At 43.6% G+C, this 23,552-nt stretch overlaps 2 protein-coding genes across 3 annotated transcripts; one reads left to right on the forward strand and one right to left on the reverse strand.

The window, feature by feature from the left end:
- The first annotated feature begins 2,222 nt into the window (after positions 1–2,222).
- LOC118400435 (repressor of RNA polymerase III transcription MAF1 homolog) lies at positions 2,223–7,846 on the forward strand. Of its 2 annotated transcripts, none has more exons than XM_035797308.2 (7): positions 2,223–3,118; positions 3,327–3,455; positions 3,793–3,961; positions 4,371–4,492; positions 4,781–4,900; positions 5,684–5,773; positions 5,950–7,846. In XM_035797308.2, exons 1-7 carry the CDS (start codon positions 3,036–3,038, stop codon positions 5,975–5,977), a joined length of 741 nt encoding a protein of 246 aa, XP_035653201.1. In that variant the 5' UTR covers positions 2,223–3,035; the 3' UTR covers positions 5,978–7,846. The 2 variants fall into 2 exon arrangements, with proteins under 2 accessions (XP_035653201.1, XP_035653202.1); XM_035797309.2 differs by having other exon boundaries at positions 5,953–7,846.
- A 403-nt stretch (positions 7,847–8,249) lies between these two features.
- On the reverse strand, positions 8,250–18,700 carry LOC118400436 (tribbles homolog 2-like). The gene is made up of 4 exons (XM_035797310.2): positions 17,893–18,700; positions 16,350–16,646; positions 11,608–11,900; positions 8,250–10,886 (listed from the first exon to the last, which is right to left on the reverse strand). The coding sequence occupies exons 2-4, from the start codon at positions 16,644–16,646 to the stop codon at positions 10,415–10,417; spliced, it is 1,062 nt and encodes a 353-aa protein (XP_035653203.1). The 5' UTR covers positions 17,893–18,700; the 3' UTR covers positions 8,250–10,414.
- Between the last annotated feature and the right edge of the window lie 4,852 nt (positions 18,701–23,552).

A 23,552-nucleotide genomic window follows, 5' to 3' on the forward strand; every position in this document is an offset into this window, starting at 1 on the left:
GTCATTATTCCCTTCCCTTTCATGGGTGCCAGCTCACCTGTGACTGTGCGGAGCTGCACAGTTGTAGGCTCACACTGAGTCCAACCTGGCACAATATCTGGCCTCACCAGGGTTACTGTGGACCCAGTGTCCACCAGGGCGGAGCAGGGCACCCCCTCCACAGTGACAGGGACATGACAAAAGTCCCCAACACAGGTCCGGCCCACCACAACAACAGGCTCCATCCGCTTGCCCTCGTCTGCTTCTGGGGAAGTGGAGCCTTGCTTCCCCGTCTGTGCCGGTGGGCTCCTCCTGAAGATGATGGTGGTTGGGATAGAAAGCCAGGGGTCCGCACTACCCGGTCTATGCGGACCCCGAGCCGTTTCCCTGAGCTCTGGGGGACATGGGGCAATCTCGGCGCAGATGGCCTGGCTGGCCACAACCCCAGCAGACCCTGGGACCAGGGCGTGTGTTTCGTTCCACCTGTAGCGACACAGCACGAATGAGTTTTGTCATTTCGGCCACCCAAGCAGGCTTTTCCGGCTCCGGGCTGCTCTGCCCCCAGCTCACACAGAGGGTGTGTCTCCCTGCACCCCCACCAAAGCCCCAGCTGAAGCCCCAGCCCACACCAGCTCCCTCTCCAAAGCCATCTCCAAGGCTGTCTGCAATGACTCAGGATGAGCCAGCTGGGTCTGTATGCGCAGCTCCGTAGGAGAGAGCGCCTGTATGAACTGGTCCCGTGCTAGCTCGCTCTGCACGGAGGGGGCATGTGAGCATATGCCCGCCGAGAGAGGCTCTCAATGTCATTAGCTAGCACCCGTAGAGGCTCTCCAGGCTGCCTGCGTCTATTACTCAGTTCGGAGCGCAGTAGCCCGGGCTGTACACACTGTCCATAGCGCCTCCTCAGTGCTCCCACTAAAGCACCATAATCATGCCTGTCCTCGGGGCTAATCAATATCAAACAGGCCAGAGCTTCATCCGTGAGGCATAAAGCCAACTGCAGTGCCCTTTCTTCATCCGACCACCCCCTAAAATGAGCTAACAGTTCAAACTGAGCATGAAAAGCTTCCCAATCCGCCTTACCGGAATACTTCGGGGTCTTAACAGATACGGACGCAGCCGGGAACTGGGCGCCGCCATGTTTGTTTACATCCTGAGCCCCAGATTCCTCGTCACGACGCGTCGACGTCACCACTTCGGTCCGCCCACCAGAATCCGCGCGAAATACATTCGACGAAGCACTCATGCCCGCTTCAGCCGCCATCGCTCTAACGTCCTCCCTCAAGCGGCCTCTGCGCTCCGACGCCATGGCGATCTCCTCAGACAGAGCCTCCGACGTCCATTCACACGCACCTCCTTGGCCATAATCGTCCCCTACCTCCACCTTCACTTTCGGATTCCCTCGAAGCATTTTCAATCCCCGTTCTCACCTACGGTAGCTAGCCACATAAGTCAGCTAGCTAGCTGGCTAACTTGTATCACCGTTTTTACTTCTGACACCAATGTAATGACCTGACTAGATCATAAATGAACAATTGTCCAGACAGAGGCTTGAGTTTGCGAATTGACGGTTTATTAAACCAACTTTACACAGGCTACTGTTTGGGCCGTAGCACACGCCAAATAGATGACAGATAACCCACAAGCCAATCGTGACCTTCTCTTGTGAAGCCCAGATGTAAGAGAGAGAGAACAAAGGCTGAACCTGGTCTTAACTTCCAATGCTCCACCCCCCTGCCCAACCCCCCTCCACGCCACTCCGCCAACCACCAGGATGCCCGGCATCAGAACATTCCAGGCATTCCCGTGATTGGCAGATAGCAGGTTGATTGACATGTCGGACCCCGCGAACACCGGGTACTGGTCAGTACAACACAACCACCTCCTAGCCTAACACATAACACACAGCTGTCTGTGCGGGTCGCTACACTATATTCAGGAAATACGTTTTAAAGGACCCATTTGCACATTCCAATTTATGACAGATCAGTACTGTACATATATAGTGATGACATACTGCCGTTTAATGACATCAATATAGACCAATACATATTTTAATTTACATATATTTGTGTATGTGTTTTAACTAACTAACTAGTTAACTAACTAACTAACTAACTAACTAACGCAAGTGAAAGTCTGTAGCTGGACGATGAGCAAGGGGGTGTTAGAATTACTAGCTACGTCATTGCATGTTTATCTGGCCCCCATGGCGCCCTCTCGAGGAAAAATCCGGTAAAAGAGGAACTGGCCTTGGAGAGAAGAAGGAAGTGCAGTTACATTGAGGAAGGATCAAAACATCAAAACTGGGTTGCCGTTTTTACAGACAAATTCAGGTGCATAGCGAAGGCGAAAGGCTTCGAGAAGCCTGGGATTTCTCTTCAAATTCTGATACAAAAGCTGGGATGAAGAACTGTCTATCTAATTTCAGTTTATTTAATGGCAGATATTGGAAATTTCACAGTAAAAAGGAAGACATTTTTATCAGACATATAAGTGCCATAAGCCCTCGACAAAGATCTTTACATCATCCGTAAATGAATCATGCAATATTGAATTTAAAGTTTGTGATTGAAATTGATTACTTTGGTATTGCATTGAGTGAGCGCCAGATACAACAGACTGTTTTGTGCGCGGGAGCTGAGGATCTCCACGACCAGTTAGCTCTGTGGTCGGAGGTATTTAAATTCAAGGCAATCATTGTTATTGCACGAAATGTTTCCAGCTGGATTACAATAAGGCCTGAAAAGTTTGTGTGTTCGCTGTTTTTGAACGACACATTTGACCGAGTTTATTTGATGTGGGCCAGTGCATAGTTAATTGTTAGGTTAGTTAAATTCGTACAACCATTGTTGCATATCTAACTAACGTGTAAGACAGAGGATTGCGAAAAAGACAGTGTCATTTTGTTTATCAGAATTGGCTACATGACCTCCTGGTGGTGGCAGATTGTAGCCTTTTACGGTCGTCTCTAAGCCTAGGGGCTAGATAGGGAATGAGTATATTTATTTTAAACACTTAATATTTTGCGTGATAAAAATAAATAAACTGTCAAGATGAAACTCCTGGAGAATTCTAGTTTTGAAGCCATAAACACCAGACTCACCATTGAAACGGGGGACTGTCAGATAATAGGAAGGTAAGTTATCAACAGGTAGATGGTGCCAATAGCCCATTTGCTATGTAGACCTACAAATGAACAACATTTGCACAGAATTGGCCAACACTTCAATGGCTCGCTATGAAGATCTAACGTAACTGAACTGCTACACAGGAAATAGATTTTCAGCAACCACATAGTTTAAGTGTATGCATGATGTGATGAACCATGCTCTGTCTTTTCTCAGGATCGAGAGCTACTCTTGCAAGATGGCAGGCGAGGACAAGCAGATGTTCAAGCAGTTCTGTCAGGAGGGACTGCCTCATGTCCTGGAAGCCCTGTCCCCTCCACAGTCATTAGGAATAAGCCCCAACAAGTAAGACTTCAGTCCACACTACACCATCACCATAGGAACTCAGAGGTCTATTCAGTAATGGGGAAAAATGGTCAGTGTTTTGTAAATGTAAATAATGAATGTAGAGCACACACTAAAGTAGATATATAACATAGTGATAGTGAATTGAATATGTTCTAGTCATTAGACTTCTATCTGTATTATGTAATGCCCATGGCCTGGTCACATGAAGAATCCTGAAGTTCCTGTCAAGCACAGTTCAAATGACAAGAATGCACTACAAGTATGAATGAGTTTGGAGTGAGCATGTTCATAACACTAACAAGTGTGTGTCTGTGGTTTTGTGCTGTGGTTGCAGGTTGAGCCAGAGTCAGAGTGGAGACGAGGGGGAAGGGCCTCTCTCTGACAAGTGCAGCAGGAAGACCCTCTTTTACCTGATCGCCACCCTCAACGAATCCTTCCGCCCCGACTATGACTTCAGCCGCACCAAGAGCCACGACTTTAGCAGAGAGCCCAGCGTTAACTGGGTGAGTATCTATTTAACATCTCATACCTACACAACAGTGCCTGTACCTGTACATGTCTCACTTTGCTGTTATGAATTGCTTACACCTGAACCAGCATATTCTGCTGGTTTTGCATCGTGGCTTTCACTACACAGCAGCATGAGTTGATTGGGCTTGATGTGCTGAGGCAGCTTGTACACAACCCAAAGCCTGTCTGGTCTTATATGGAATGAGACTGTAATCCATTACCTGGAGGACAAAAGGCTACAGAAGGGGACTAACATATTAACTCAAAAATATAAAGTATAGCACACAGTGCTTGAAACTATATGTCTAGTCATGGACAGTCTTGGCTGAATTCTTACCTGTCGGGATATACACGGAAGTTATGCATTTTGTATGCCATTATTAACATAGTGTGTGACCTCAGGTGTTCAACGCGGTGAACAGTAGTCTGTCGGCGGCGGCTGGGGAGGATTATAGTCTGCTTCAGCCCCAGCTGTGGGAGGCCATCGATGCTGAGATCTGCCTGTCCGAGTGTGACATCTACAGGTGAGCAACGCCACTTTTTCTTAACGATAGAGAGGGTATTTTTGGTCCGGAGTTGGCAGAACTATTACTAGAAACTCTGGCACAAGCATCAGAGTGCTAAGTGGAGCCACTACCATATTGCTTACACCCATCCAATCCTTTCAGATATATGACAAGTGTCTTGGGGAGTGGTACTGTTTTCACAGAGCAATAATCAATTTTCTGTGTTATTTTGTTTTCCCTTGAGGGGAGGCATACATGCCATTTGTAAACCAGAATGTAAAGGCCGTATTGTTTTGGACGTTGCAGCTACAACCCAGACCTGGACTCTGACCCGTACGGAGAGGAGGGCAACATGTGGTCCTTCAACTACTTCTTCTACAACACGAGGCTGAAGAGGATCGTCTTCTTCACGTGCCGCTCGGTCAGGTAAGACTGAAGACTGAAACACATCACCACCGTTTTGAAAGTGCTCCACCTTGAAAAGTTGACTGCTGACTACACAATTATTTGGGATTGTATTAACAGTTTACATAGGAACAAAATAAAACATGACGTTTTTGAGTTGAACTATACCTTTTTAACTTCTAATGTCCATTTGACGTGTCGGTTATCTGGGTATGGTATTCTTTTATCTGAGTGGAAATCATCTGTTTTATAATCTGTACATGGTTGGTCATAGACAATATAACTGCATACTGACAATATATTTTCACATTTAATTGTACCTTTATTTAACTAGGCAAGTCAGTCAAATTCCTATTTACAATGATGGCCTACCCCGGTCAAACACTAACCCGAATGATGCTGGGCCAATTGTGCTCCGCTCTGAGACTCCCATTCACGGCCGGTTGTGATACAGCCTGGAATCAAACCAGGGTCAGTAGTGATGCCTCTAGCACTGAGATGCAGTGCCTTAGACCACTGCTTCACTCGGGAGCAATAAATACTTTGCTCAAAGCTAAATGGATACATGTATAAGTGTCCTAGGCAGTCATTCAAAATATTCAAAGAACCAGGGAAGGGATAGATATTAAGCTAGCCCTGTGCTTGTACTTTTCATTCTGGGCCAGTAGAAAATGAGCCAGACCAGTGCCATCTGAATGTTTACTGGCCAATGTCCAAAATACTTATATGCCATCCCTGAAATAACTGCTTATACATTGACGTGGTCTATAGTGAGCAACATTTGCTTTTGTCCTCGTGTGTTAGTTTATTCATGGCCCCACGGGACTCTGGCATTGACAACGAACTGGACCTGGAGCTGGATGAAGATTGTTATGAGAACATGGATGAAGAGAGGTGAGGAGGACACACAGCCTGGATTCTTCATAGAAAACCCTAAAATATGATCAAGCATGAAACTGTTTTTCTTTTAAGTTACAAAGTTATTTTGTATGTTGAATTAGTACTGTTCATGGATGCATCATTTGGGTCTGTCTAATCCTTTAATCTAAACCATGTATTTTTTCGATCAGCAGGTATGGTGCCCTGTGTGCCCAATGAAGTCCCAGTCTCATACAGGACCAGACAGTATACTGGATGTCTGTCTGTACCCACATCACCATTTCTTAAACAACTCATCTTAAACTCATCATATTTCATGTTGGGATTATACTTCTGTTTTTTTTTCTTCTGACTATGTGTGGTGAACCTCGCTGTATTTTACTGCGGAAATCAGACTATGAGCTTGGAGATCTGTTACTCATGTTCAGATGAGGATTATTCCCATTTATTTGTGTTTATCATTTTTAATTTTCCATCGCTACGTTCTCCTTACCTTGATTATCAGAAGCAAAAGCTTTGTTTGGTGTGTTTAAGAGCGTCTGCTAAATGACTTAAATGTAAATGTAAATGTATTGGAGCATGTCCTGGCACTCATTAATTTGCAACATATTTCATATTCTCTTTGCTGGTTTTGATAATGCATTAATTAAGCAAAGTTTTAGATTTTATTATGTTTTTCAAGCTTTACCATTCCAAAGTGTGAGCTGTTCTCATACCAAATTGGCACTCAAGGTTTATGTATAGGACCATTCTCTGACTGCATGCTTGAGCACATGTTTGAACACCAGGGGGCAGACTCAATTTAGGTTTCCTCCACCAATACTGTCACTTCAATCTCAGCTGATGGAAAAGTCATATAACAGCTTGAATCAGTCTGCCTCTTGGTGATGTTCTACCTTTCATACCAATGCTACTCAAGCCTACAATTGTTTATTTGTTTTTATTTAGCGACAAGTGCAGTCTATAGTTTTATGGGTCAAGCCAGCAAATACGATTCTGCTGTATCTGTTCCAAAAGCACTCGAGAATCAAGACTAGATTCTGAATTCCATCGTGTGTTTTAAGGACTTATGTGACTTCTCATATGTAGTACAAACTCTGCTTGTAGAGTATACTGTTTGAATTTACATATATTGCATTTTAAGATAACTTAAAGCCTTTTTTATTGCTTTAGTTGAAGCATTTTTTTGTGTGTGTTTAGTTAGAGCAGTGCCCCCTGTGTGTGGCATTTTTAAATGTAATTTTAGACAGTCTCAAGACAAATCTAAAGTCTGATTTATAATTTCCACTGCAAAAACTCCCTGTAGAGATCAGTGATGCCTATGGTCCAACTTTCCTGATCAAATGAAGCATGTACTGAATATACAATAATGCATTTGTGACTAATGGGTGGACTGAAGAGCAAGGATACCTATTTAGGCTCAGTAGTGAGTGGTTGGTTAGTCGAATTTCAATGGTCACAGCTCCTGTATCAGTATTTTGGTTGTCTTATTGACTACCAGCTGGACAGTGTTGCTGTATGTGGCATACGTCTTGCTCTTGCCCGGTTTTGTATAAGTAAAATGTGAAAGACTCATATCCTTCGTACATTAGGTACAAAATGGTAGAATGATACAGTAGGTATTGTAAAGTTTCATCTATTCCGTTCTATGTGATGTATATCTATCTGCCTCTAGTGACATTGAAACCACAAACCTATTCCTGAATTTGATTTCAAATGTCAACAACATCCAAAGTTATCAGCATATTGACAAACACTTTGTGCAGGCAGACATGTCTACAGTACACATTTTCTTGTTGATTATCTTTGTCGACAGAGCAGCTGTTTTAGACTTTCAACACTGATTTGTGTGGAAATTAGGTGGTTGTCATGGCAAGGACATGCAAGCTTATTGCCTCCGACTTCCGGATGATATGGTCCAATTACATACTAAGAAGCGAGATAATATTGTTGCATCATTGGCACATTTATTTTAGTCTTGTGCTATTGACTGGCAGCTTACAAGACCTCATACTTGTGGTTTTATTTCACTAAACTTGTATCCATTTGATTTGTCACCATGTATAATAAAGGTCTTGACTAAAACTGCCTCGCTTCCCTGTTTTTATTACACTGATTAAATAATGTAGATGTGTAATTATTTTGACAAACTTGGGTGAGATTAGTTTTCCTTTCAAAATTGGTGTAATCCAACCAGTACACGGTTTGGGACGAGCTAGTAGATCAGTACTATAAATTGTGAATAGTAGCAATAATCATATCTTTAATATGAATTGGTCATAACCTCTGTCCTTGTACGCTACTCTTGATAATAATCAGGTCGCCTGTACATCCTAGTATTAATCAAAGCTGAATCAAGCTCTGTGGGTTTGTAGTTTTAAACAATATTTATATAACCCTGAAAACAGAAATATAGATGGGTAATGAACAAGTGAGTTACAATCTCCAACAACAAAGTTTGGTCTTATTACAAAAAAAATATTTATTGGCAAACTGTTTGAAGGATTTATTTTTACTGGAAAATGACAATACTTTTACATAAGTACATCCTCCAACCTAAGAAAAACAAATGTAGTGTACTTTCTTTTGCATCATATATAAATATATATATAAAAGTATTTAAAGTCTCACGATCTATGGCATAGTGAAGTAGGATCTGAGATCTATTTAGGGTTAGCAAACTGCATGCAGGCATTACGACTAACACCACATATTACTGTGTAATGTATGTGATGCCCTTGTTCAGTTCAACAGATACTAAACAGTCTCACCATTATATGGGTGTTTAAAGTACACTACAGCACTGTATCCTTCAGGATCTAACCTACTGCACTATATACTATAGACATTAATTCACACTTGAGGTCATGACTACACTTGTCTTGGGATCTAGGACACCACGCTGAACTATCACTGAATCACAGCTCACTATAAACCTGGATCATCACACCATACGTAATAAATGAGGGTAGCTTAATTCTTTGGTAAAGAAAAGCTTGGTGAACTTCTGATAGGGATATAAGAGAGGGGAGAGGGTCTACAACAAACTGTGGTTATGAAAACAAGGCACTTTAATGGTTGAAACGATCCAGATTTGTCACTCAAATATGTAAACAACAGTACACACAAACAAAGGCACAAAACGTGCTTCAAGTATTCTAGGATTTTGTCAAGTTCAGAGGCATCAGGTATCAGTCCTGTCAGATATATACTGAACAAAAATATAAACGCAACATGTAAAGAAGATCACATGTTTCATGTGCGCAATTGGCCCAGCATCGTCCTGGTTTGGCCGGGGTCGGCTGTCATTGTAAATAACAATTTGTCCTTAATTGACTTGCCTAGTTAAATAAAGGTTACAGTTCATGAGCTGAAATAAAAGATCCCAGACATTTTCCATAAGACAAAATGCTTTTCTCAAATCTTGTGCACAAATTTGTTTACATTCCTGTTGGTGAGCATTTCTCCTGTGTGTCATATCAAGAAGCTGATTAATCAGCATGATGATAACACAGGTGCACCTGCTGCTGAGGACAATAAAATGTAGTTTTGTCACACAACGCCACAGATGCATGCTGACTGCAGGAATGTTCAACAGAGCTGTTGCCAGAGATAAAATGTTCATTTGTCTACCATAAGCCACCTCCAAAGTAATTTTAGAACATTTGGCAGTACGTCTAACCGGCCTCAGAACCGCAGACCTCATGTAACCATGTCAGCCCAGGACCGCCACATCCGGTGTCTGTAATTAAGCTCTTTTGTGGAGAAAACCTCATTTTGATTGGCTGGGCCTGGCTCCGCAGTGGGCTCCTCCTGCGCCCCTGCCCAGTCATGTGAAATCCATAGATTAGGGACAAATTAAATTATTTCAGTTGACTGATTTCCTTCTATGAACTGTAACTCAGTAAAATCTTTGAAATTGTTGTGTTTACATTTTTGTTCAGTATACAGCTTCAATTTAGTGTTCCCAACAGAGTTGCTCACAATCAAAAATGGGTCAAATGACTGCTTCCAGCAAAAAGGGAATACTGCTAGACAGTCTGCTTCTATATGGGGCAAGGGATCCCGAGGACTGTTTTCACCTGTTATTCCCATTGAGTCAACAAAACAATGTCCATTGGTTAAAGCACAATAGTTGGGTAGCTTTTGAAAAGCGCTTTTCTTGAGGTTACACTGCAGTGTGGAAATAACTGCATTGGACCCTTGACAAGCAGATATACATCTAACTCAAAGGAGGCGTCTGTTACATGTGGCCAGGAGATCCAGTAGTTAGTCGTTACTGCTTTGCGTAACCACAATGTCACTACCTAAACAAATACATGCTTCATGACACCAAACTATATAATACATTTGGTAACAATTTGGATTAAGGGCCCTGCATAACACGTTCACAACTTCTTCAAAAGCACAAATTCAACATCTATACATGCTAATGTCTAACAACAGATTAACAAAGCTTTGACTGCTTTGATACCAAACTGCAGTTAGACATTAGCATAAGAGGTTTACTTTGGAAATATGTAATGCCATATGACTATGTTATGTTTCTTAAGTGTCAGGCAGGTAGGAAAAAACCCTGCATTACCAGTAGTCCCTCTATGGAGATGATACTGCTCTACTTGCATCACTGGGACAGAGGACATTTTTATTTTTATTCTAGAAACAGCCTGTGTCCTTAGTATCTTCTGTGTAGTTGGGCACCACTTGGTCAGTGCAGTTCCTGGGGTTGAGGTGCATGTTGGGAGGTGTTGTGTTATTGGAACAGTTCAGCCACGGGTGGAGCAGCAATTCTGAGGCCTCCAGTCTCTCCAAGGGTGCTTTACGCAGCATGCAGCACACCAGCGACTTAGCCCGCACCGAGAGCGACTCTGGCACTGTGAAGGTCCCCCGGCGGATCTTACTAAAGAGAGCGGCAGGTTCCACATCCTGGAACGGGTAGCGACCCACCAGCATGGTGTACAGCACCACGCCCAGGCTCCAGACATCAGCAGCCTTCCCTGAGTATGAGTGGTGCGAGTTGAGGATCTCTGGGCCCACGTAGGCCGGGCAGCCGTGCTTGTCCGTAAGAGAGTCGTCGTCCCCGTGGAGCAGACAGGAGTCTTCCAGGTTCTGAAGAACAAGTTTGGTCCTGAAAGGAAGGAAAACCAGAGAGAGAGAGTCATCATCATACCCCCATGGTGCGACATGTTTTCTGCTTTGTGTTATTCATCGATGGTGCACTGGGTCATATGCATAATACACCTTACATAACTCTGTCTGGAATGACACCTGTGTTTACGGGGTGGGAGAAATATAGCCCTAGTCATATGACATAGCTGTTATGATGGTGTGATAAAGGCATCATGAGGAACTTTAGTGCCATTTTGACAGTTTCTTAACTAAATTGCCTTCTTTAGTATTGACATAATGCAACTGAACTTAGTCCACATATGCCTGGCTGATGTGTCTCAAGTAAACATTTAGATGACGAATTTGGGCCACGTCTCAGTCACTACTGTAAGTCAATCCAACCTGCAAACAGAACATTAATGACCATGTTGCTCAGCTAAAATTATGTTAAGTTAATTAAGTTAAGGGGCAACCAGATTCATTGGTTCCTGAAGAATATAACATCCCATCAGAACCTAAAATAATAGCCTGTTTTACTCCAATGATAGTAAACAAAGTCAATATAAACAAACACTGTAAAGCCTCAAAATATGGTTAAAACTAGAATATTTATACAATATATGGTCAGTCGTTGTTACATTTATTAATCACTCAGCTTTTTACTGAAACGGGTGAGGAGGAGTTTTGTTATCGTTTCAACTGCTGATTGCCACTTTAAAAGAAGCGCATAAACTACTAACCTCTGCTGGTCTACGAAGACAAACTTGCGCAGCTTGAGGTCGCGCAGGACCACCCCATGCTCGTGACAGTGTGCCACCGCCACCGCCATCTGGCTGAAGAGAAGCACCGCCTCCTCCTCCTGGAGCCGCTTGCATGTGCGCACGTACGAGTGCATGTCGCCGTAGTTGCGCTGAAAGAAGACAAAGACGCTGTGCTCGCCTGTTATCACCTCGGCGATGCGGCAAATGTTGTTGTGGGGCAGCAGGCGGGCGTAGGGGGCAGTGAACTCCTGGTACCGCCTCATAGAGAACACCTGGTAGTGGAGATGGGGTAGAGTTAGGTTAGAGGTCATAGTTCATAAGGTCATGGTCAAATTACAAACTATATAAATGTCTTCTCCTGAAGGTAATGTACCCACTCGAGTGAACTTGTTGTCAAACAAAGTCACACCAAAAGGATATGTGCATAGGTCAACCTCACTGTAAGCCAAGGTTTCCCAAACTTTGCCCTGGGGCCCTACATTTTGGTTTTCGGCAAAAGCCAAAAATGTGCACCCAGGGAGACCCCAGGACCAAGTTTGGGAAACCATGCTATAAGCCAGTAGTGACAATTAAATGACTTGACTAAGCCAACACAGCATGCTCATTGCGCACGCCACGCCATTACTGGAACCACACACCCCCACAAGGAAGGTCCGCCAACCCCCCCCCTCCAAACACATAAGCCATGGGAAAAAAATACATATTATTACAGGAAATTAACTGTAAAACTGCTCCATTTTCCCCTCAGCCTCATAGCAAAATTAGATTAGCTATACAATTGCACATGTTTCTGTATGTCCATAGCAAAATGTGTAGAATTGCATGAAGTTGGCTGTGACACCCCCCCCCCAAAAAAAAACATAGATATATGGTGCATTCGATAAGTATTCAGACCCCTTGACTTTTTCCACATTTTGTTACGTTATAGCCTTATTCTAAAATGGATAATATTGTTTTTCCCCCCTCATCAATTTACACACAATACTCCATAATGACAAAGCAAAACAGGTTTAGACATTTTGCAAATGTATTTAAAATATAGAACTGATTTCACATTTACATAAGTATTCAAATCAAATCAAATTTTATTTGTCACATACACATGGTTGGCAGATGTTAATGCGAGTGTAGCGAAATGCTTGTGCTTCTAGTTCCGACAATGCAGTAATAACCAACGAGTAATCTAACCTAACAATTCCAAAACTACTACCTTATACACACAAGTGTAAAGGGATAAAGAATATGTACATAAAGATATATGAATGAGTGATGGTACAGAACGGCATAGGCAAGGTGCAGTAGATGGTATCGAGTACAGTATATACATACATATGAGATGAGTAATGTAGGTTATGTAAACAAAGTGGCATAGTTTAAAGTGGCTAGTGATACATGCATTACATAAAGATGCAGTAGATGATATAGAGTGCAGTATATACATATACATATGAGATGAGTAATGTAGGGTATGTAAACATTATGTTAAGTAGCATTGTTTAAAGTGGCTAGTGATATATTTTTACATCAATTTCCATCAATTTCCATGATTAAAGTGGCTGGAGTTGAGTCAGTGTGTTAGCAGCAGCCACTCAATGTTAGTGGTGGCTGTTTAACAGTCTGATGGCCTTGAGATAGAAGCTGTTTTTCAGTCTCTCGGTCCCTGCTTTGATACACCTGTACTGACCTCGCCTTCTGGATGATAGCGGGATGAACAGGCAGTGGCTCGGGTGGTTGTTGTCCTTGATGATCTTTATGGCATTCCTGTGACATCGGGTGGTGTAGGTGTCCTGGAGGGCAGGTAGTTTGCTCCCGGTGATGCGTTGTGCAGACCTCATTACCCTCTGGAGAGCCTTACGGTTGTGGGCGGAACAGTTGCCGTACCAGGCGGTGATACAGCCCGATAGGATGCTCTCGATTGTGCATCTGTAGAAGTTTGTGAGTGCTTTTGGTGACAAGCCGAATTTCTTCAGCCTCCTGAGGTTGAAGAGGAGCTGCTGCGCCTTCTTCACGACGCTGTCTGTGTGGGTGGACCAATTCAGTTTGTCCATGATGTGTACACCGAGGAACTTAAAACTTACTACGCAGTCAGCATTCCAATTCATCCCAGGGATTCAATAGGGTTGAGGTCAGGGCTCTGTGCAGGCCGGTTAAGTTCTTCCACCAACCATTTCTGTATGGACCTTGCTTTGTGCACGGGGGTTTGTCATGCTGAAACAGGAAAGGGCCTTCCCCAAACTGTTGCCACAAAGTTGGAAGCACAGAATTTAGAAGGTCATTGTATGCTGTGCTGTTAAGATTTCCCTTCACTGGAGCTAAGGGGCCTAGCGCAAACTATGAAAAACAGCCCCAGACCATTATTCCGCCTCCTCCAAACTTTACAGGCAGGTAGTGTTCTCCTGGTATCCACCAAACCCAGATTTCTCCGTCGGACTGCCAGATGGTGAAGCATGATTCATCACTCCAGAGAATGCATTTCCACTGCTCCAGAGTCCAATAGCGGCGACCTTTACACCACTCCAGCCGACGCTTGGCATTGCACATGGTGATCTTAGGGTTGTGTGCCGCTGCTTGGCCATGGGAACCTATTTTATGACGCTCCTGACAAACAGTTCTTGTGTTGATGTAGCTTCCAGAGGCAGTTTGGAAAATCGGTATTGAGTGATACAACCAATGACAGACATTATTTATTTAAAAAACATTTTTTTACATGCTACATGCTTCAGCACTCCTGTTCTGTGAGCTTGTGTGGTCTTCCACTTTGCGGCTGAGATTTGCTCCTAGATTTGCTCCTAGACATGTCCACTTCACAATAACAGCACTTACAGTTGACCGGGCAGCTCTAGCAGAGTAGAAATTTGCCGTACTGACTTGTTGGAAAGGTGGCATGCTATGACGGTACCACGTTGAAAGTCACTGAGCTCTTCAGTAGTGGCCATTCTACTGCCAATGTTTGTCTATGGAGATCGCATGGCTGTGTGATTGATTTTATACACTTGTCAGCAACGGGTGTGGCTGAAATAGCTGAATCATTTAATTTGAAGGTATGTCGACAGTGTATACACTGAACAAATATATATAAATACAACTATTTTGATTATTTTACTGAGTTACAGTTCATATAAGGAAATCAATTAATTAGGTCCTCATCTATGGTTTTCACATGACTGGGCAGGGGCGCAACCATGGGTGGGCCTGGGGGGGCATAGGCTAACCCACTTGGGAGCCAGGCCCACCAACTAGGGAGCCAGGCCCAGCCAATCAGAATGAGTTTTCCCCCACAAAAGGGCTCTATTACAGACAGAAATACTCCTCGGTTTCATCAGCTGTCCGGGTGGCTGGTCTCAGACGATCCCGCAGGTGAAAAAGCCGGATGTGGAGGTCCTGGGCTGGCGTGGTTACACACGGTCTGCGGTTGTGAGGCCGGTTGAACCTACTGCCAAATTCTCCCAAAATACATGGGTGGCTGCTTATGGTAGAGAAATGAACATTAAATTCTCTGCCAACAGCTCTGGTGGATATTCCTGCAGTCAGCATCCCTCAAAACTTGAGACTGTGGAACTGTGGAATTGTGTTGTGTGACAAAACTGCACATTTTAGAGTGGCCTTTTATAGTCCCCAGTACAAGGTGAACCTGTAATGATCATGCTGTTTAACCAGATTCTTGATATACCACACCTGTCAGGTGGCTGGATTATCTTGGCAAAGGAGAAATGCTCACTAACAGATGTAAACAAATTTGTGCACAACGTTTTAGAGAAAGAAGCTTTTTGTGCATATGGAACATTTCTGGGATCATTAATGCAGCTTATGAAACACTTTATATATTGTGTTTAATTTTTTTGTTCAGAGCACACACACACACACACACACACACACACACACACACACACACACACACACACACACACACACACACACAGTACAAAACATTAGGAACACCTTCCTAATATATAGTTGCACCACCTTTGCCCTCAAAACAGCATCAATTTGTTGGGGCATGGACTCTACAAGGGATCAAAAGCATTCCACAGGGATGCTGGCCTACAGTTGTGTCAATTGGCTGGATGTCATTTGGGTGGTGAGCCATTCTTTATACACATGGGAAACTGTTGAGCGTGAAAAACCCAGCAGCATTGCCGTTCTTGCCACACTCAAACCTTTGTGTCTGGCACCTACTACCATACCCCGTTCAAAGGCACCCTCTGAATGGCACACATACACATTCCATATCTCTATTGTCTCAAGGTTTAAAAACCTTTCTTCAACCCGTCTCCTCCCCTTCAACTACACTGATTGAAGTGGATTTAACAGGTGACATTAGTAAGATATCATATATTTTACCTGGTCAGGCTGTCATGGAAAGAGTTCCTCATGTTTTTTACACTCAGTGTATATTGGGTGTTGGGGGCCCTAGCACAGACCTTGCAGGGGCCCCGTGAAACTGCAGTACACCACTGCACTCAATGTTTGTTATATTTAACCTTTAGCTAGGCAAGACAGTTAACAAATTCTTATTTACAATGACGGCCTACCACAGCCAAACACGGACGATGCTGGGCCAATTATGCGCTGCCCTATGGGACTCCCAATCATGGCCGGATGTGATACAGTCTGGATTCAAACCAGGGACTATAGTGACACCTATGGCACTGAGATGCAGTGCCTTAGACTGTTGCACCACTCGGGAGCCATACTGTGATGGAGCAGGCTATAATACATACCTTGCAGGTGTACTCCTGCTCCGTAACCCTGTGGAAGGCCCTGTAGGTCTCTGTCCCCTCTGTGGGTTCTAGCAGGACGTAGGGCCCAATGCAGGACACACAGTGCTGGTCGGAGTCTGGGCTGTGGCTCAGGGGCCTTAGGCAGGGGGCCAGGCCAGGGGACGAGGGTGGAAGGCTCAGCCGAGGACGCTTGCATTTCAGGGCTTCCGTGTCATCCTGAGGGTCGTCAAGCTCCAGCCGCTTCAGCCGCAGGGGACGAGTAGGCGCCGGGGCGGGCGAGGAGATGTTCACACTCATCTGAAAGTCACATAAGTTGTTTTAGTATGTTTCATTGAGCTATGCCTAGGATGTGACTAAACTACATATTGGATACACTGAAAATGCATGTTACACAAAGACAACATTTCAAATGCATAGTGATAGAACTAGCCAGAAGAACTTGGTGTCTGCAAATCCCCTTTTTAGTGCACACACACACACACGCACGCACGCACGCACGCACGCACGCACGCACGCACGCACGCACGCACGCACGCACGCACGCACGCACACACACACACACACACACACACACACACACACACACACACACACACACACACACACACACACACACACACACACACACACACACACACAATGCATCTGTGACAAGGGGAACTTGAATAGCAGACATGTGAATCATATCCACCATTAAACAGTGCCAAATAATAGGTTAAAAAGAGCTTGGATGACGCCATGGAGTCTCGACTGATGAGCAGTGTTGCCTGTAATAGGTTATGCATTACTCAAATTACTGTCTGTCTCTTTCGAAATGTGGCTGTGACTCAGTGAGTCCTTCACAGCCACCCAAATAAGATCATGGGCGAACGTCATGAAAGTGACGTCAGGTTTCCATTAGATTGCTCTAATGCCGCGTTCAAAACAACTGGGAACGCGGAAATATCCGACTTCCAAGCGTTCAAGAGAAATGGGAACTCTAAAATAACGACCTCGCGACAGGGAAAATCTTTTGAATATTCACCCAACTCGGAATTCCAAGTCTGAATCTGGGGCATCTTTACAGAGCACCGACTTTCTGAAGATCAGAGGTCTTGAGTTGACCTAGTTTTTTCCGAGTTCAGTAGTTTTGAAAGCACCAAATAACGCCAGAGGTTCAGGTAAAAGATTATGATAAATTGGCATTAAAAACACGAGAGGTCACATGGGGGGGTCATGTTATTAGTCAAAATAAATATTTGTTGAACCGGGTGAAAAGGGTCAGACAGTGCGCAATTCCGAGAAACAGTGTGCGCGAGGGGGATACAATGTAGCGATAGACATACTCCGGCTGCTAGGAGTGGTAGGTCGTGACTTGTAGGAAGAGTTGCACCATCACTTTCTAAAGTTTAACCTTGTTGTTTCACAACATTGGCCTGCCTACACGTTAAAAATCAATGAATTATCAATGCGAGTCGGGACTACAAGCAACCCCTGCAATTGTAGCCTAATGATAAAAACATGGATACTTTGAGGTTGGGCGAAAAATATGAACAACTGTTACCTTGGCCGTGGAAGACAAAGGGGTCCGCTCTTCAAAAGAGAACAATGGTATGGTAACTCCAGCTTCGTGTGTAGTGCTTTGCTTGTCAAGAAACACGAAATGTGCAGTAAACTCAGCAAAAACACATGCGGTGTAGAGGAAACCAGAGGTTGGAGAGCTTCAGACAAAAGTTATTATTCCTTTATAAAATAAATAGCGTAGTGGTTCAAGGGAGTCTTTAACTTAAACAGTTACAAATTAGCTATGTATGCATAATAGTTCAAATTACATTTCGTTGGTTCTCGCTCAGGATGTCTGTTCACTTAGCCAAAGCAGAATATGTATGAAAGTCATTGACACTTTTAACAGGTTATTTCGCTTTGAAGTGTGGCGGCAACACCGCCTGTGTTGTTGGTACAGATGCTTTTGTCCTTATTCCCGCTGTGTGGCAGCGACTTGTGTATCCAACGTTTTTCCTTGCGATGACAGGTTTTCTAAAACGGAGGTTATTAGAAAACCTTAGAAACTTTTTATAAACAGAGAAAACACAAACCTTTAAAGTTGTTTAAAGGCTCTTGCACAATAATGGGAAAAAAAAGAGCATACTCATCCAAAGTATGGAACCTCGTATAATAAATAATTATTGGTCAAAGTGTAGAGTAGGCTACACGTTCCCTTATTTGGTCACTTGCGTAGTAATCCCTGTCAATTGAGTCCCTAAAAAGTAGATTTCTAATCAGACGTGCCCCCACCGACTGCCCGTCTGATTGAGAATAGACCAGAGAGCGCAGTGGCTTCAAATATCCTTTCTGTTACAGCAGTGAAGTTGATAATGCGCAACTGAGCATGATTGCAACATCGTAGCTCCACCCCCTGGTTTGACGACATCGGCGAGTGAACCTAGCAATCGTCACTCGGGCAGTTTACATATGGAACAAAATAATCGTACAACAAGGTGTATTGCATGTCATTGTCTATATAGTAATTATTTCACAAAATCCAAATTTGCTCTGACCACACGTTTTCTAAACAATCGTGTCCACATGCCAGAGTTGGTACATGTCATTTAATTTGTCCAAAAGGACATTGGTAATGTTATTTAATAACAGAAAACATGTCACTATAAACCCAACTATATGTTGGACAGGGTTTGCCACACCCCTCCTATGACTCAATAGCAGTAATGGTATTGCACCATTTCTCACAATGCATGCTCTCTGGATGGCATGCACATGGGATGGGTTATTATGGGTTATAACATTTCTGTTTGATGTTGCAACCATGGAAAAGGAGAGAAATGGATTTGAAAATTAGAAGAGCATTATCGTTAGCTACACATTGCAAGTATCAGGAAAAGATTGCCTAACATTGATGACAAAGCTCCAAAAGGATGGAAATGAAGTGGGCAAGGCCTTTTGTTCAGCTATTGATATAACGTCCCCCGGTATGCATCACTTACACACACAGAGAGGAGCATTTCACATTATTCATGTCAATGTTCATTAGTTCTGCACAGACAGCTTTTAATGGCCTGAGCTTGTGCTTGAGTTGCACATGTGAAAAATAATTGATAAATGTTCCCTTCAAAGTCATGTCTTTGTGTGACCAAAGAGAGGATGTACTGCTTCGGTACTGGTGTGGAGTCAGATGGTGTGTGTGTTTGTGTGTGTGCGTATGTGTGTAAGTGTGTGTAAGCATGTGGGTGAGGGCAGCTTCCTGTGCCTGTGCCATGGTGATTTCTAGACAGCCCTATGAGTGGAAGTCAGAAATAAATTTTGCCTTAAAATGGAAACATTTCAGCCGCACACACAGTGCTGCATTACTGCTAGAGACATTGCCTGAGGCTACAGCTGTGAAATTGTCAGTCTTCGCAATGTAACTTGACAGCACTAAATATCCCTAAATATTCTCTGGGAGCATTTCTCCCCCTGCCTGCCTGCTGCCTCAATCTCCCTACATTAACTCTGCCCTCTGAGAGTCACAGTCTGTATCAACACTGACATGGAAGGATATGAAACACCATCATTTGTGTTGGGAACATAGCAGTCTGTGAATAGTGCAATGATAAACCAACAACTGTCTTAGTCCAATAAATAGCAGTTTGTGAATAGTGCAGTGGTGTGGCCTGATGTTGGAGTCATGGAGACATGGCTGTCTTGGTAACCTATGATACAAAATGTCATGACGACTGGAGGCAATGGGGCTGCTTGTCAAGTGGGTATTAGCTCCAGCCATGTCTTTTCAAGAGATTGCTATCATAACTGATAGGGGGCCACCACTACTGGGTTTGGAGGTCACTTGCTGTCCATCCATGTCAGTCGCATAGGTGAGGGGGCTAGCTAGGAATTAGCCTAGTTTACAAAGAGGCTATAGCTTATATGTCTGTGGGTAATTGGATTAGCAATGCTTCTAGGGGTTTCAGTGGCTCCTTTGGAGTTTGGCCCTTCAACTATCAGACCACAGAGAGCAGTACAGTGAAGTTCCTGGCATTCACAACAGACAGACGCTTCCAGAAAGCAGGTCTGTTCCCACTACTGTAATCGTGATTCAGTCAGTGGAACGAAAAGGGCGAGTTTGGGGTATTTCATCATCACGCAGCTTTTGTGGTGGATGGTTCTCTGTTAGGGAAAACATTGGCAGGACTTCTTAACTGCGGCCAGGAAAATAAATAACAGCAGAGCCAACCATAGTTGGCCTGGCCTCACTCGGGCACAGCCAGAGCATTGCAGGAGATTACGAAAGCAGAAATTCCATTGTAGCGACAGGTCCTTTTTGCATAAACAAGTTAGACAGTGGTGTTCTTCTTAGGCAGGCAGTACCTGCTGCTCTGACTGTGCTCCTGTTTTCAGGCTACCCAAGGACAGTTGACAAAGCTTCTACTTTAGTTATAGCCCATTTATCTTAAAGACAATTAAATAGATGGACGGACAGATAAAAAAATCAGAAAGAGCAAAGAAAAAAGAAAAGCCTAATTTAAATGAGCAGAACAGTTCAAATAAAGCTTTATACTTTGATTCACTTATTCACTTAACCTGAAGATGCCATTTGGTTTGCTCTTTTATTAATCACGTTAAAGATTTGTCCCTTGAAGTAGGAGCAACAAAGTACCTGTCACCTTTCAATGAAGAGGAGATTCAATTAGCTGGGTTCTGTTAATATATGCCTCATATATGCCTCTTTCTAGATTTAATTATAATTAAGCAATAGCGCCTGAGGAGGTGTGGTATATGTCTAATATACCACGGCTATAGCAGAAAAATAAACGTTCTGTCATACCCATGGTATACGGTCTAATATACCATGGCCGTCAGCCAATCAGCATTCAGGACTCGAACCACTCAGTTTATAAGAGGCTGCCAATCTGCTGCTGCGCCTTATGGTCTTTCCTGAGGCCGCCCCCCACCTCTCTGAGTGATCTCTTCATTTTTTAATATGTTTTTTTTTCACCTTTATTTAACTAGGCAAGTCAGTTAAGAACAAATTCTTATTTTCAATGACGGCCAAGGAACAGTGGGTTAACTGCCTGTTCAGGGGCAGAACGACAGATTTGTACCTTGTCAGCTCGGGGGTTGCAACCTTCCGGTTACTAGTCCAACACTCTAACCACTACGCTACCCTGCCGCCCCTACCCAGTCCTTTTTTGTATTGGGACCCATTCAGCCCTGTTGACTGTAACTACCTGTGCTTTAACCTTCTCATTCGACACTGAGATCTAATGAGCTGGGAAAGATGGCACCGACAGACATGGCAGCTCAGCTTCTAGCTCCTAAGCAACTTTGCAATATTTTAGATTTTTTTGTGTGTTATTTCTTACAATATTATCCCAGAATGTTTTTTTGTGTTATTGCAGCCGGAAATAAGTTTTGGATATCAGAGTGGTGTAACTCACCAGCATTATGAACAGGAATACGACTTTCCCCAATTGGATCCTTTGTTCGTACCCCCCAGGGCAATTGAACTTATCACAGAGGCTGCTCCAAGACGCCACCACAAGCATTTCGCTACACCCACAATGACATCTGCTAAGATAATGGCACTTTAATAATGTTTACACATCTTACATTACTCATATCATATATGTGGTATTTTATACCATCTATTGCACCTTGCCGATCGGCCATCCATATATTTAAATGTACATATTTTCATTCACCCGTTTAGATTTGTGTGTATTAGGTAGTTGTTGGGAATTGTTAGATGACCTATTAGATATTACTGCACTGTCGGAACTATAAGCACAAGCATTTTGCTACACTCGCGTTAACATCTGCTAACCATGTGTATGTGACCAATAAAATTTGATTTGCTTTGCGATCTAATCTCTTTACAGATCAGAAGTCGTAGGTGTCGGGTTACATTATGACTGTCCTTTAAGACTTCTTACTGCTGACTGTGGTACAGTGGAGCAGCTCCACAAAACATAGCAGGGCTGTGGGTGTTTGTATATTGTGTAGGGAGGCACAGTTTGTGTATTTCAGTTTGTTTCTAATGGGTCATTAATGTCTAATCAGGAAGGAGGGGCCCTGCCCTTTGAGGAAGCTGTAAATCCCCAAGGCCTTCCCTCATCACCGGTCCCTATTGATTTCTTTATTCTAGCTCAGTGACGAGAGAGTTGTGATTTCAGTCCTTTGTGCCTACTGTATTACATGCACATTACATTTAATGGCAGTTCAAACCATTTCTAAAGAGTGACACATTCTTAAATGCTGTCGTGTTAGCACAGTCTCAAGTCAGAGCCTATACCCTTTTAAATAGATTTCATGAACCTTACACAACCCATCTTTATATATTGTCCCCTAAACAAATCGTCAGAGACATTTGATCGTTTTAAACCTACGCCCTCATGTAGTTTTGGCTAACAGCTGTTCTGGGTATTGACAGAATTGAATGCTTCTGTCTGGTGGGAGCTTAGTGTCTGCTAACACTTGATGGAAGGAGGAAGGCTTAAGGGCACTGCCACCTCTGGCTAATCCACAATCCATTATATATTGTAGTGTGCTGCTGCCTGTGGAGCTACTTGGTCAGTCACATCAATGTCAAACACCAGTCAGTGCTAGCAACCAGAGCCTCCGCTAACAGCCATCCATTGTATGGACTGTGTTTCACCAGGAATGGTCATGCTTCTCTTGACCTGTTCTTTTTTGAATAGGTTAACATCTATGCAATGCTAGTGCACACAACCAATACAATAGTAAACCCAATCTCAAGGCCACTCAGAGGTTACCATATTACACAGGATCCTGTCTCATCTGTGGCCCCGGAAGCGTCCCAGACTGCTAAGACCGTTGCACAGTTGGTGTGCACTCTACTCCTCTGAAAGGATCAGGTTGGTTGGCGGTTTGACATGTGGCGTAGTCGGATGCTGTGTGTGTATGTTTGTGTGTGTGTGTGTGTGTGTGTGTGTGTGTGTGTGTGTGTGTGTGTGTGTGTGTGTGTGTGTGTGTGTGTGTGTGTGTGTGTGTGTGTGTGTGTGTGTGTGTGTGTGTGTGTGTGTGTGTGTGTGTGTGTGTGAAGTGTGAAGGGAATTGGACCCCTTTATCGACCAGGGCTTCCCAGTGCCTACTGGCCCAGTTGCTTAGATTCTCTCTCCCTCCAGTGTCTTCTGGAATTTACTGCACATCCTAGAAGCCTGCCTCAACACTCAACATTCTGCCTCTGTGTAGCCTGTGAATGTCAATATG

The sequence above is a fragment of the Oncorhynchus keta genome, chromosome 21 (assembly GCF_023373465.1).
Source record: "Oncorhynchus keta strain PuntledgeMale-10-30-2019 chromosome 21, Oket_V2, whole genome shotgun sequence".
In the NCBI taxonomy this organism is placed as follows: Eukaryota; Metazoa; Chordata; class Actinopteri; order Salmoniformes; family Salmonidae; genus Oncorhynchus; species Oncorhynchus keta.